Source organism: Nycticebus coucang, chromosome 18, assembly GCF_027406575.1.
Source record: "Nycticebus coucang isolate mNycCou1 chromosome 18, mNycCou1.pri, whole genome shotgun sequence".
NCBI lineage: Eukaryota > Metazoa > Chordata > Mammalia > Primates > Lorisidae > Nycticebus > Nycticebus coucang.
In genome coordinates, this window is record NC_069797.1 from 73,013,849 (window position 1) to 73,027,785 (window position 13,937).

Consider the following 13,937-nt stretch of genomic DNA (forward strand, 5'->3'; position numbering starts at 1 on the left):
TGCGCCCCTGTAGCCTCTGCACACCTTGCCTCCTGCACCCCCACTCCCATCAGGTCCTGATGCAGGCTGTGCCCTGGGGTGGGCTGGGGACCGCTACAGGGTTTACAGCTTAGGGCTAAGTGGTGGCAAGCCAGAGGGTTAGGAGGAAAGCTTTCTCTTAAGACTAGAAAGAAGGAAATTAATAGTATTGTGCACATGCGAGGTGGCAGGCTCTTTAAGTGCTTCCTTTCATTTATTGGCCAGCCTGGGAGCTGACATTGTCATGCCTAGCAGGCATCATGACCAAGGTCACACAGCTGATGAGTCCCTCCAGAATCCATGCGTTCCTTCTTCCTGGACCACTTGAGCACAGACCTGCATGACCTGCATCTTCTCCCAGCTTTCAGAGCCCTCACCCCCACCCCAGTCTGTGTTTTCCCTCTCAAATCCTTTGCTTTGTGTTTCAAGGTTGTTAGAGGAAGAAGAGGAATAGGGGAGAGAGCTCTAGAGACCCCTGGTTGAGAGCTGGTGTCCCAGTCACACATGCAACAGGTGACAGTGTGAGTCTTGAGCCCCTTTCTCTGCACCAGGCCTTGGGCATTGGACTAAGGAAGGAGACCACCATCTCCAGGAGACAGCAGTGGAGTGTGGAGAGCAGGTAAATGCATCGCTCTTCAATTCTGGGGACCTCCTCCCATCTCTCCCTCACCTCCATCTCCACTTTCCTGGTGAGGGCTCAGCCATGCCTAGCTAGCATTACAGATGGCTAGGGAGGTCTGGCTCTTTTGAAGGTAGAATGACTCCCCCGTAGGGCCCCAGAATTCCAGAAGGTGCATAAGGAAGAGGGAAGGACACCCTCCCTGTCATTCTTCTGCCCTGTCAGGAGCCACGCAAGGCCCACCAGCCTGGGGCTGCCCCAGGGATTAAGAAGAAGAAAGTGGTTTCATCTCCTTTTCCCACCCGGAATCCAGTGTGGACCCCACCAGCCTCCCTCCCTCTAAGCTCCCACACTGACACTCCTCCTTCCCAATATTTTCTTGGCCTTCCTCCCAGCTTGGAAAACACACTTTCTCTTAAGCCATGGGAAGTTCTCTCCAGGAATTACTTTGCTCATTCTCACTGCACAAGATGAGTTTTGTTTTTATAGTCAGTGATGGTTCCAATTTGACTCCCTCCCCAGGGATGGGGAGATGCTTGCATTTTTGATGTTTGGACAAGAGCATCCCTCCCAGTTCTGTGTGTTCCTGTGTTTTATTCTGTACACCTCTGGGGCGCTAGGTTCCCACGGGTGGGGAGCAATCTCCCCTTGAAACTACCAGAGGTCAGTGACACTTCTCCCCCCTCCCCAGTGAACTCCCTTGCAGGCACCCCTGCTCAGGGCCTGCTTGGGGAAGCCCACCCATGAGTGATGGTCTCACAGGGGGTGGAGGGGCCACCCTGAGACCTCGCTATTCATCTTCCTGCCCTGCCAGCTTCTCAGAAAGAGCCTGCTCTGGGTCCTTGAATGAGCTGTCTTCCCATCACCCGCCAGCCTTTAAATGTCCCTCTGTCTGCCTCCAGACACAAGACAATGCCTCTGTTCTCCCTTGGGGCTTGGCCTTGGGAAGCTCGGAGAAGGAAAGCAAAGCTGTTAAAAATCTGATCTGGGATAAAGAGGCTATTTCTGTCTTCCTGGAGTTTCCTCATTCTCTTAAGCCTCCTTGTATCCCCTGGGAGCCCGCATAGCAATTGTCTTTTAGAAGAGGGACAGACAGGCAGCCCCTAATTGCCTGAGCCCAGCAGCCCTGAGTGGGAGGCACAGGTGCTTCACAATGTGTTGGCCGAGGGGAGAATTTCACTGAATTAGCATATTTTTCACAAGGTTCTGTCTTTGTTCGTGTAGAATTAACACATTAGGGCACCCTGCTGCAGTTTGGGCCTCTCTCTCCACCCTGTGCCCTCTAAGCCATTGTTTCCACCTAGGAAAGAGTTTCCAAACCACGGAAAAGAGGCATGTGCATGGCGTGAGGTAGGGGTCTATGGTCATTGTTTTGCATGGGAATCTCCGGTTGTCTTAGCACCATTTGCTGAAAAGACCATCCTTCCATCCCTCCTCCCACTGCTCAGCCTCAAGACCTTTGTCAGAAATCAGTCAACCATAGCATAAAGGTTTATTTCTGAACTCCCAATTCCATTCCATTGATCTGAGTGTCTATGCTTATGCTAGTACACTGCAGTCTTGATTATGTACAGTGGGTTTTTTCTTTTTCTTTTTTAAAAATTATGGAAAGCTTCGTAAATTTGCGTGATATCCTTGTGCAGGGGCCCCGCTAATCTTCTGTGTATCATTCTAATTTTAGTATATGTGCTGCTGAAGTGAGTGTGCTTGGTGGGTTTAATAAATGTTTGCCTATTGCATAAGTAGAATCATGGGAACTATGATGAGAATAAAGTCAAAGTATATTGTTTGGCATTCGTAAAATCTGTACATACCTAGAAAATTCTATGTAATTTATTTCTTTAAAAAGTAGAGTCATGGGCGGCGCCTGTGGCTCAGTCGGTAAGGCCCCGGCCCCATATACCGAGGATGGCGGGTTCAAATCCAGCCCCGGCTGAACTGCAACCAAAAAATAGCTGGGCGTTGTGGTGGGCGCCTGTAGTCCCAGCTACTCGGGAGGCTGAGGCAAGAGAATCGCTTAAGCCCAGGAGTTGGAGGTTGCTGTGAGCTGTGTGATGCCATGGCACTCTACCGAGGGCAATAAAGTGAGACTCTGTCTCTACCAAAAAAAAAAAAAAAAAAATTAAAAAGTAGAGTCATTTAGGGTGCCTTAGAGGGCATTCCCGGGCAAAAACTCAAGGACAAAGTTGCTTAGTACAGTGAATTGCTGCTCTAGCAATTCTTTTGAATAGTGTTTTCTTTTTTAAATCCGTTTCCTGTTTAGATGTTTCTGTATGGATTTTACTGAAAGCAGGGGATACTCCCTGCAGTTATTTTCCCACCAGACCCTCAGCTCGTTCAAAGATAGCAGCACTCGGTCACGGGCAAGAGCCTCATCTCTTAGGTGTTGAAAGGGCCTTGGTCGCAAATCCCAGCTCATCTGTAATTTGTTGTCTCCGTGCCCAGCAGCAGCACCACTCACCGGGCAGCTTTTGTGGGAGGGTCCTGTGCAGCCCCAGGAGCCCCGTATAGCCCTAACCTCTCGACCTTTGGGAACTTGCCATCAAAGGCACGATTTGGGGGAGTTAGGGTGGCCAGCAGACAGTCTGCTCTGCTCGTTCCATAGCGTAATGTCACAGACAGAGCCTGGCAAGTGGCCAGCCATCTATGTCACTGAACAAGCCCTCAGACCCAGTAGAGTCTAGTGATATGAAGGGAGGTCAGAGGGGCAGGGTCTCTTTTGGAGTGAAGGGCAATTTGTGGGAACTGCCTATTGTGTTTTTAAGACTTCCAGTCAGCATCAGTGAGATAGCCCTCTCCTGCCCTGTGTTTGAACACAGGCTGTGTGGCCAAGGGAGCACTTTCTTTTTTTTTTTTTTTTTGTGGAGACCGAGTCTCACTGTACCGCCCGGTAGAGTGCCGTGGCGTCACACGGCTCACAGCAACCTCTAACTCTTGGGCTTACGCGATTCTCTTGCCTCAGTCTCCCAAGCAGCTGGGACTACAGGCACCCGCCACAATGCCCGGCTATTTTTTGGTTGCAGTTTGGCCGGGGCTGGGTTTGAACCCGCCACCCTCGGCATATGGGGCCGGCGCCTTACTCACTGAGCCACAGGAGCACTTTCATTTCCCTTCTCAGCAAATCACGAGTGTGTCAGGTCTTGGGAAGACTGAGTGGCCCGGCCAAGGTCACACGGCTGGAGAGGGCAGGGCCAGAACTGCGAAGAGAGCAAGTGACGTCAGGGCCCAGCCCAGCCCTCTTCTCAGTTCCCCGGTGTGCCTTCTGTGACCAGCAGGGCACGTCAGATGCTGTGGCTCGCTCCTTCTCTCAACTGTGTCATAGCTGTCCTGGCTGCAGTGATGTGGAGGGAAGAGATGCCCAGTGGGGCCCCCAGAAGGTGGTGGCAGGCAGAGGCCCGTGACCTAGAGCTCTGCCAGAGGATAAGCCTCTTGGACAGTTGGGTGGGAGTTTCCAGAAAAGGATCCCAAATCTGTGTGCTGTGTGATTCAGGCCCAACATCATCACCGTCGGTGCCTCTTCCTGCCTCCCAAAAAGAATACTGATTCAGTACAAACAGCGTCATGGTAGGTAGGAGCTTTGGAGTCGGGCAGACCAGCCGTAGCACCTATTAGCTGTGTGAGCCCCGGTAGGCCCCTCAGGCTACCTGTTGCCTACTTCGGAGAGCAACTGCAGGAACCAAACAAGATTAAGACTTAAAACACAGTCTGCACTTGGAGGATTTTTTAAAATGCAGAAGCAGTTTCTCGATAAATTCCCTAGATTCACCTCGTCCCACCCCAATCAGATTGAGAACATGGAGCACCCAGTGAGATGGGGGAGACAGGGAAGTGTGGGGCCCTCACCCCACACCCTCCCTCGCCCCCGCAGCCACCATTGCCATGGAGATCGTGTACGTGTACCTCAAGAAGCGCAGCGAGTTTGGGAAGCAGTGCAACTTCTCCGACCGCCAGGCCGAGTTGAACATCGACATCCCGCCCAACCCAGAGCTGGCCGAGCAGTTCGTGGAGCGGAGCCCAGTGGACACGGGCATCCAGTGTTCAGCCAGCATGTCAGAACATGAGGTGGGTCTGGGCCACTGAGGGCGTGGGTGGGCAGGGGGCCCAGGGGGCACCTGAAAACTAGTTAGAGGGGACTCCTGCAGATGCTGGAAGGGTGAGCACAGAGGCCCCCCAAGACCCACCACAGTGCACAGGGTCAGGAGAAGGCCCAGCGCCAGTTGTTAGCTAGGCCAGGTGAATGTGACCCGAGATGGTCTCTCTCCCGGGGCTCTTGCTTTATCTCTAATTGCTTGTCAGCGTCATTTGGACCATTTGGCACAGCTGGGAGAGGGATTAGGGGGTGTGGGGTTTCTTTCTACAGACGGCTTCCCTTCTGGAGAGAAGGGTAGTGATCTACAGAAAAGTTTCTGCCGTTTGGACCTGGAGAGCTCCCTGTGTGTGTGGACTATGTGATCTGCTCCTGACCAGGTCAAGCACTGCTGAGGAAATTAGGTGGAATAAGATAACCAACCTGATTTATCCTGTCCAGATTGATTGAGGGAAAAATCACTTGATTTGGTCAAAGCACATTCAACAGCCAGGTAGGTATGGGTGTGGGTGATTCCAGTGACTCGCAGTTCAGCAGGTCTAACTGCTGCCTTGGGGACGAGGACTACTGTGCCTGGGGTGTAGCCAACAGACAGAATGGCCACCCCGGGGGCCACATCACACCCTGTGAGGCCCTCCTGTCACAGCTCTGCCCTGTCCAGACTTTTACCTTTCAAGAGCACCATCTTAAAAATGAAAGGGAGGTGGGGGCCACTGCTCAGTAGGTACAAGGCTCCCAGTGACATGATGTAAAAGTTTGGAACTAGACAGCAGTGATGGTCGCACAACATTGTGTGTGATCATCCCAGTGAATCTAATACTTATAAGTGGTTATACAGTAAGCCAGGCATGGTGCTCTGGTCCTGTAGTCCCAGCTGCTCGGAGGCTAAGGCAGGAGAAACACTTGAACCCAATCTAGGCCTTGAACCCAGTGAGACTTTTTCACTTAAAAAAAAAAAAAAAGTTAAGTAGTAAATTTTATATGACATGCGTTTTACCACAATAAAAAAAAAAAAAAGAGAGAGAGAGAGAGAAAATGGCAAGAAGGCAAAATGACAAGACCAACAGATAGGACCAGCAAAGCCAAGCCCCACTCTGAGTGGCCTGTAATGTTTTGGTCTCTGGATGTTGTTAATGACAGAGTGAAGGGGATGATTCGCTCCTTTTTTCCTCTGGACTCTCACAGAACAGGTGGGCGGGCTCCTCTGGCCCATTAGGGTTCAGAGCAAGTTAGAGAACTGGACTTTCTGGAATCAGTTGCAAAACTGCTGGCTCCACAAGGTGGCACTGTTACGTGACGACCTGAGGACCGGGAAGTTCCTTGCTGGTACCTGAGAATACTGTGCCCTGGCCCTCGCCATCCCAGCCCTGGGAGCCACTCTGCTTATGAGTGTCCCAGACACAGACACCTTCTCACCTGTGGCTCTCTGTTCAGGCCAACACAGAGCGGTTTGAGATGGAGACCCGGGGAGTTAACCACGTGGAGGGCGGCTGGCCCAAGGATGTGAACCCGATGGAGCTGGAACAGACCATCCGCTTCCGGAAGAAAGTGGAGAAGGACGAGAACTACATCAATGCCATCATGCAGCTGGGCTCGGTGAGGCTTCTCCACCCAGCTGCGGAGGCCTCGCCCAGCACTCCAGGGCCCCCGGGGTGCCACGCCCAGCCAGCCCTGTGTGGGCTTCTGTGGCTACTGGGGGAAGGAGACTAGCTGACCCCTTATGCAGCCGTCTGTCTGGGAGCAGATGGAGGTCCCCCAATAGCAGGCCAAAGGGTAAGGCAGGGAGGTGCAGGGCTGAATGGGCTTTAGGAGGAGCCTGAAGAGCAGCAAGTCCCTTGACCATGGAGGACCCCAAAAGAGCCTCACCCGGCAGCCACTAGGGGTTATTCATTCCTTCAGCAAATTCAGATTGAGCTCAAGTCTCTTCCAGGCTCAGTGGAGGTGGCAAAATGAATCTCACATTCTGCATTTACAAAGAGTTTACAATCTGCTGGAGGTCAAAGCCAAATGCAGAGACATCACCACATAACCTAGAAAGAAAGAAATGCTAGGCCGGGGACAGTGGCTGACACCAGTAATACACCCAGCACTTTCGGGGGTGGAGGCAGGAGAATCACTTGAGCCCAGGAGTTTGCGGCTGCAGTGAGCTATGATTGTGCCACTGCGGTCCAGCCTGGATGACACTGTCTCAAAAAATAAATAAATAGATAAAAAGAGAGAGAGAGAAGAAAGAAAGAGCTTTAAGAGAAGGGTGACTTGCCATTTTGCCTCCTGAGGAAGGAGAGTCAGTCTCCTGCTGAAGTGATTGGAAGGCTTCCTGGGAGAGAGGTAGCAGGATTTCCCATGCCGAACATTTGGAATGATAAAGAGGGCACTCTGGGTGGAGGCCCTGGGAGATGGGCGCCTATATACGGAGGCATTAATAATTCCGTTTGGCCAGAGCAGTGTTCTTCAACCTTTTCTGCATTACCATCTTCCTAATCACCTCCTCCTCCCCCCATGAAATTTTCCCACTGCAGGTAGACCATATGTCTGTTTAAGTGCTGCATGTGTACTGATGCTTTGCATGTAGAAAGTAGTAGTATTTTACTCCTAAGAACTAATCGAAAGTGCCTGCATTGAAAATGCATGGGCTGGAAGGAGAGGCAGGTATGTCTTGCCCCTGCCCTCCCTGTCTCAGCCCTGGGCAGTCTGAAAGGACGCCTACCCCCTTTACCACTAAGACCTGACATGTTCCCGCAGATCATGGAGCACTGCATCAAGCAGAACAACGCCATCGACATCTACCAGGAGTACTTCACCGACGAGGAGGCAGTGGAGGTGACAGATGAGGCCCCTTCTGCTAAAACCATCAATGTTTTCAGGTAGCTTTGCAGCTGGGCATGTGTCTGGCCTACCTCTCTACCCCTGTGGTTTCCCTCAAAGGCAATTTTTTTCCCAGCCATCATGTGCCATGGGGGCAGTGCTCTCTGAGCTCAGAGCTTCATAAAGAGGCAGAGAAATAAGGCTCCCAGCTGACAAATGGTCTCCACCCACCTTGGGGGCAGGTGTGGTGCTGGAAAGGGGGTGACAGACCCTGGGGAGAGACTCACAGAGAATTTGCCAAGCTGCGTACTGGGGGCATAAGTACAAAGCAGCACACATAAATGACCACCACTTCATCCTGCACTCGTGGGCGTGTATCTGGGAATAACCTTGAGGGATGGCAGGTGGACAGCAGGGATTCATCCCACTGGCATGTGTGTGGACGGTCACTGTGGCAGGTGGGTGCCGGCCAAAGGCTGGAACAATTTAGCTCCATTTGCAGGGGCTGGTCCTCGTGATGCTGTTGTGCCCAGACCGGGGAGTGCCAGGCAGCTGATAAAATGAATAGGGTAACTCCTTTTGGGTCGATAGGGAGTAATTTCCAAGATTTATTATGTGAAAACCAAATCAAAGTGTAGAACAGTTCTTGGAGTGTGCTAGTTTTTGTTTAAAACGTACATACAGTTCCTGACTTTGGGTGAATGATTTTTCAGCTTTACTGAAGATCGTGTGAAAGCGACATGACTCGGTAGAAGCCGGATGTTGAGTACCTCGACAGCCATTCTGGTTGTCATTGTCAGCTCAATGTTCCGTCAATGATGTGAAATACTCAACACTTTACTATAAAATAGGCTTTGTCTTAGATGATTTTGCCCAACCGTAGGCGAATGTAAGTGTTTAGAGCACATTTAAGGTAGAATTTAAGGTAGGCTAGGTTATGAGGTTTGGCAGGTGTATTAAATGCATTTTTGACTTCTGATATTTTCAACTTACCGTGGGTTTATCAGGACCTAACCCTGCCGTGAGTCAGAGCAACTGTATAGCGCATATGTATGTATGTGTGTGTACATGTATGTGTATATGCTGACATGGGGAGAATGCCCATGATTTTGGACTTCTGGCCTCCAGAACTGTGAAAGAATAAACTTCTGGTATTTGAAGACACTGGGTCTTTGGTGCCACATTGCAGCAGCCTCAGGAAATGAAGGCACTGACCTCAAACAGCCTTTGAGCACATTTATTGGGTGTTAGAAAGACGCCCCACGGGAAGGAAAGCTTGGGGATAGGGAAGGGTGAGGACACAGGTAGAAGGACCTCATCTGTGGAGATTTGGTGGACGGGGCTGCCTTCATGGCTAGGATGGGGGCAGAAGTGAGGGGCACGGTGCCTGGTGGCCTCAGTCTGTCCATGTGTTAAAGGTAAGGTGATGCGGATGAGTGAAGAAGAGCAGAAGGCTGGAGGGTCACCCAGGGGGATGGGGAGGCTGTGCACCTCTGGGACCAGGCACAGGGGCAGGTCTTAGGGCTGGGTGCTGCAAGATTTCAGAGACGAAAGGCATTTTGGAAGTGACTCATCTCAAGTGCCAACCCTGGGGGATTTATTTAGCTACCACCGTCCACTGGGGGCCCTGGAAATATCTGACCCCCATCCCAGCACAGCCGGAAAGGGCCTTTTTCTGATCCAGGGCTGAACTGTAGTGTACAGAGTGGCGGTGCAGGGAAGGGCACAGGTGGACAGGAGCTGCCTCTGCTGACCTCACAAGTGGAGCTCCCCAGAAGGATGGTGCAGCAGAGATCGTGCTGGCCAACCTCTGTGGTTTGCTGAGAAGAAAACTGACCCCCAGGAGGCGGTATGCCCTAGGGCACTCGGTGGGTGGGTGACCCAACAGAGGGTGAGTCTCTGGTCCTCTGCCTCCCAGCCAGCTCTTTCCTCTGTCCTGGTGCCCGGGTGAGGAAGCAGGGCTGAATCCCACCGAGAGGAAGTTACTTCCTTGCCCATCATCCTTCCTCTGTCTGAGTACTGTGAGGAGAAGCTCTCAGTTTGGGGCCGTTAAGTCTTTTGTCCTTTTTTCTGGACTGTGAAAGACAGCATTTTTTTTTTTTTAAAGGAAGAATCGCCCATCTCTCCCTGTAGTTTTTTCTTAAATTTAATTTCATTAATTAATGTTTAGAGACAGGATCTCACTATGTCACCCAGGCTAGACTTGAACTCCTGAGCTCAAGCGATCCTCTCAAGTAGTTTGGATCACATGTGCCCACTGCCAAGCCCAGCTGATTTTTTAATTTTTAGTAGAGACGGGGTCTCACTCTTGCTCAGGCTGGTCTCAAACTCCTGAGCTCAGGCAATGCACCTGCACTGGCCTCCCAGAGTGCTGGGATTACAGGCGTGAGCCTCTGGGCCAGACCCTCATTTCTTTTTAGTACTGAATAATATCCCATTGTCAGGATTCAGCACAGTTTATTATCCATTCACCTACCAAAAGACAGGTTGGTTGCTTCCAAGTTTTGGCAGTTACGTGGGCCACTGCAAAAGTTTTGAGACAAATTTTGTGATGGTCATTATTTTACTTCCAAGAAACACAGTCAACAGTGTCCTTCTTTTTTTTTGAGACAGAGTCTCACTTTGTCGTGCCCCCCCAACCCCACCCCACCCCGCCAAGAGTGCCATGGCGTCACAGCTCACAGCAACCTCTAACTCTTGGGCTCAAGTGATTCTCTTGTCTCAGCTTCCAGAATAGCTAGGACTACAGGCGCCCGCCAAAATGCCCAGCTATTTTTAGAGACGGGGGCCTCACTCTAGCTCAGGCTGGTCCTGAACTGGTGAGCTCAGGCGATCTGCCCACCTGGGCCTCCCAAAGTGCTGGGATTACAGGCCTGAGCCACCGCTCCCGGCCTGACAGCATCCTTTCCGATTCACCTGTGCGTGTTTCATCTTGCTTGGCTTACCAAGCAAGGATAAGAGTTGCTGGGAGGGCTTCATTTGTTTCTGTCCATGTGAATTTTACATTTCTGGAATTTTGTGTATCTCAAAATTGTCATAACAAAGCTACTATAAATGCTCACATGCAGGCTTTTGTGTGGTCAGAAGTTTTCAACTCATTTGGGCAAATACCAAGGAGCAGACTTCTGGATTTGCTGTCCCCTTTGTATTTTTATGGTAATGGAGGATCAGATCTCAGGACCAAAATCCTTCAGCAGGCACTTAATGTTTTGTTTCCATCATTTGAATTTTCATTATTGTCTTCTATTTATGACAGGTGAGCTTGGAGCTTGGTTTTTCCATTGATGGGAGTCTTGTAAACTTTGTTTTTAAAGTACATTGCCCTGAGGGAATGTGGTTGCTTAAATATAATTGAATTTTTTAGAAGAAACACTTGAGTTACTAAGAAATTGGGGAGCCTCACTCTTCTGTCTTCTTTCCTCTCTCCTGAAGGGACCCCCAGGAAATCAAGCGGTCAGCCACACACCTTTCCTGGCACCCTGATGGCAACAGAAAGTTGGCCATAGCGTATTCCTGCCTGAATTTTCAGCGGGCACCCATGGGCATGAGCAGTGATTCGTACATCTGGGACCTGGGTGAGAGGCAGCAGGGTCCTGGTGAACAAGACAGGCAGAGGGGCACAGCTAGGGCCAGAACAAGCCAAGGGGTGGAAAGCAAGAGCCAAAGGTTAGGATACTCACAGGGCTGCTTCCCACAGGGAGGGGCCAGGCAGCCACTGTTTGATCCCTTCCGTGTCTGGGCTCAGGCACAGCCGAGCAGAGCCAGAGCAGAAGCAGGAAAGTCCCTCCAACTCCAGATCCTTAATCTGGGGCATGGGATCCCAATTCTCAGCCCTTAAAAAGCATGTAAGAAAGAGCGCCCAGTGGATTGAGAAGGAACCCAAGGGGGAGAGGGGACTTGTTCTTTCTTCTCACCTCTTCTGACACTTGCCCTTAATTCACGGTCCTCCATTTGGGAACACAGATCATTGTCCACAGAAGAGCTGTCTCTGAAGGGCAAGGGGCTGGTGGGAGCCAGGTGGTGGTGGGAGTCAGGTTTTCAGGCTTCCCATCGTTACTATTAACACGAATGTGTAGGTGCCAATCACGGAGCCAATGCCCACCGCACTTGAGCAGCTCAGTGAGTTCTCACAGCAACCCTGGGGGTAGACCCCATCACCATGTCCAGTCCCCAGACCAGGTTCAGAAAAGTTGGGGGAGGCTGGACTCAGTGGCTCACACATACAATCCTAGTACTCTGGGAGGCAGAGATGTGAGGATTGCCTGAGCTCACAAGCTCAAGACTACCCTGATCAAGAGTGAGACCCTGCCTCTACTAAAAACAGAAAAACTAGCCAGGTGTTGTGGGCGCCTATACTCCTGGAGGCTGAGGCAGGTGGATCGCTTGAGCCCAAGAGTTTGAGGTTGCTGTGAGCTATGACACCAGGGCACTCTACCGAGGGGAGTGAGACTCTGTCTCACAAAAAAGAAAAAATTGGCAGGGGTGGGGAACTGACTTTGTATAAAAACCTTAGGGCCAAAATCTTGGTCCACACTAAACCCAGAGTGGACTAGAAATATAATTGAACACACACATACCGCACCCCAATCGCCAAAAATAAAACCGTCAGCAGAACCCCTGGGCCCAAGAATGCCAGAGGGTACAGCCTGGAAGAGAGTCCAGAGAAGCTTCCAGGCTCCCTCTCTGCCCCTCCCCACCCCACAACCTGCAGAAGGGTTAGTGGCAGATGGTGTTCTTTTCCTTCCAGTCCTGGTCAGATAATTTTTTTTTTTTTTTTTTGCTTTATAGAAAACCCCAACAAACCTGAACTTACTCTGAAGCCACCTTCTCCGCTTGTCACCTTGGAGTACAACCCCAAAGATTCCCATGTGCTCCTGGGAGGCTGCTACAATGGGCAGATAGGTAAGGAGGAACCCAGGCACTTACGGGAGTCCATCCCGCTGCCGCCTGGCCAGAGCCCACAGCTGCCAGGGCTTGGGCCTCCTATAGGGGACCAATCTTGACACGTGATAAAGGAGGTTTCCTGGCGCCTCAGCAGTGTCTGCTATTGTCATAGTTCAGTCTAAAATTAGTTCAAAACAAACAAAATGAAACAACTATAACTTTAATAAAGTCAAAGACTAGGGCCCCGCCACTGGGGAACTCATCTTGGGAGAGGCAGTCAGGGAGACCCACATGGTAATGGGTGTGGGCAGCCCTGGCCTTAGACAACTAACTGGGAACTGTTCCCTCGAGTTTGTGAAGAATTTGTATTAGTTCTTCCTAGGCTTTTTTGTTGTTGTTGTTGTTGGAAGTTTGAAAATCACTAATCCAATCCCTTAAGTTGCTGTAGGTCTCTTCGCATTTTGTATTTCTTCTTGAATTAGTTTTGGTAGTTTCTGTTTCTCTAGGAACTTTTCCGTTTCCTCTAGAAAGATAATCGAATTTGTTGACATATAATTGTTCATTGTATTCCCTTATAATCGTTTTCCCTTTTACAGTGTTAGTAGTGACTTCCTGTTTCACCTCATTGTCACCTTGGAGCACAACCCCAAAGGTTCCCATGTGCTTGATTTTAGTAATTTAAATCTTCCCCCTTTTTAACTTGGTAAATGTACCTAGAGGTTTGTTTATTTTTATTTTTTTCAAAGAAACAACTTTTGGTTTTATTGATTTTCCCAGTTTTTTTTAAATTCTCTGTTTCATTTATTTCTACTTTAATCTTTATAATTTCCTTCTGTTTGAGTTTAATTTGCTCTTCAATTTCTAATTTCTTTTTCTTTTTTTTGGAGGGAGTGGGACAGGGTCTTGCTCTGTCATCCAGGCTGGAATCCAGTGGCCCAATCATAGCTCACTGTGCAACCTCAAACTTCTGAGTTCAAGCAGTCCTTCCAACTCAGTGTCCTAAGTAGCTGAGACTACAGGGGTGTGCTACCACACCTAGCTAATCTTTTATAATTTTTACAGAAGCAGGGTCTCACTACGTTGCCCAGGCCAGTCTCAAATTCTTGGCTTCAAGCAATCCTCTGGCTTGGGCTCCCAAAGTCCTAGAATTACAGGCATGAACCATTACGCCCAGCCCTTTTAGTTCTTTAGATGTGATTTCCTTCAGTTCTTTGAATATATTAAAAGTAACTGATTTAAAGGGTGGCACCTGTGGCTCAGTGGGTAGGGTGCCAGCCCCATATACCAAGGGTGACAGGTTCAAACCCGGCCCCAGCCAAACTGCAATAAAAAAAATAGCCAGGGGTTGTGGTGGACGCTTGTAGTCCCAGCTACTTGGGAGGCTGAGGCAAGAGAATCACCTATGCCCAAGAGCTGGAGGTTGCTGTGAGCAATGATGCCACAGCAGTCTATTCAGGGCGACAAAGTGAGACTCTGTCTCTAAAAAAAAAAAAAAGTAACTGATTTAAGGTCTTTGTTAGTAAG

General features: G+C 50.1%; 1 protein-coding gene and 1 non-coding gene across 3 annotated transcripts in view; one reads left to right on the forward strand and one right to left on the reverse strand.

The window, feature by feature from the left end:
- DNAI2 (dynein axonemal intermediate chain 2) overlaps positions 1-13,937 on the forward strand; it is a 30,299-nt gene that overhangs the window by 370 nt on the left and 15,992 nt on the right. For both annotated transcript variants that reach the window (XM_053569036.1, XM_053569035.1), the window contains exons 2-7: positions 448-637; positions 4,506-4,699; positions 6,159-6,320; positions 7,467-7,588; positions 10,962-11,104; positions 12,318-12,431. In XM_053569036.1, coding sequence (XP_053425011.1) covers positions 4,517-4,699; positions 6,159-6,320; positions 7,467-7,588; positions 10,962-11,104; positions 12,318-12,431 — 724 coding nt within the window. In that variant the 5' untranslated portion in view covers positions 448-637; positions 4,506-4,516. The remainder of the gene's footprint in view (positions 1-447; positions 638-4,505; positions 4,700-6,158; positions 6,321-7,466; positions 7,589-10,961; positions 11,105-12,317; positions 12,432-13,937) is intronic.
- On the reverse strand, positions 2,236-2,338 carry LOC128571374 (U6 spliceosomal RNA). Its single transcript, XR_008375802.1, has one exon. It is a non-coding gene; the product is annotated as a U6 spliceosomal RNA (small nuclear RNA).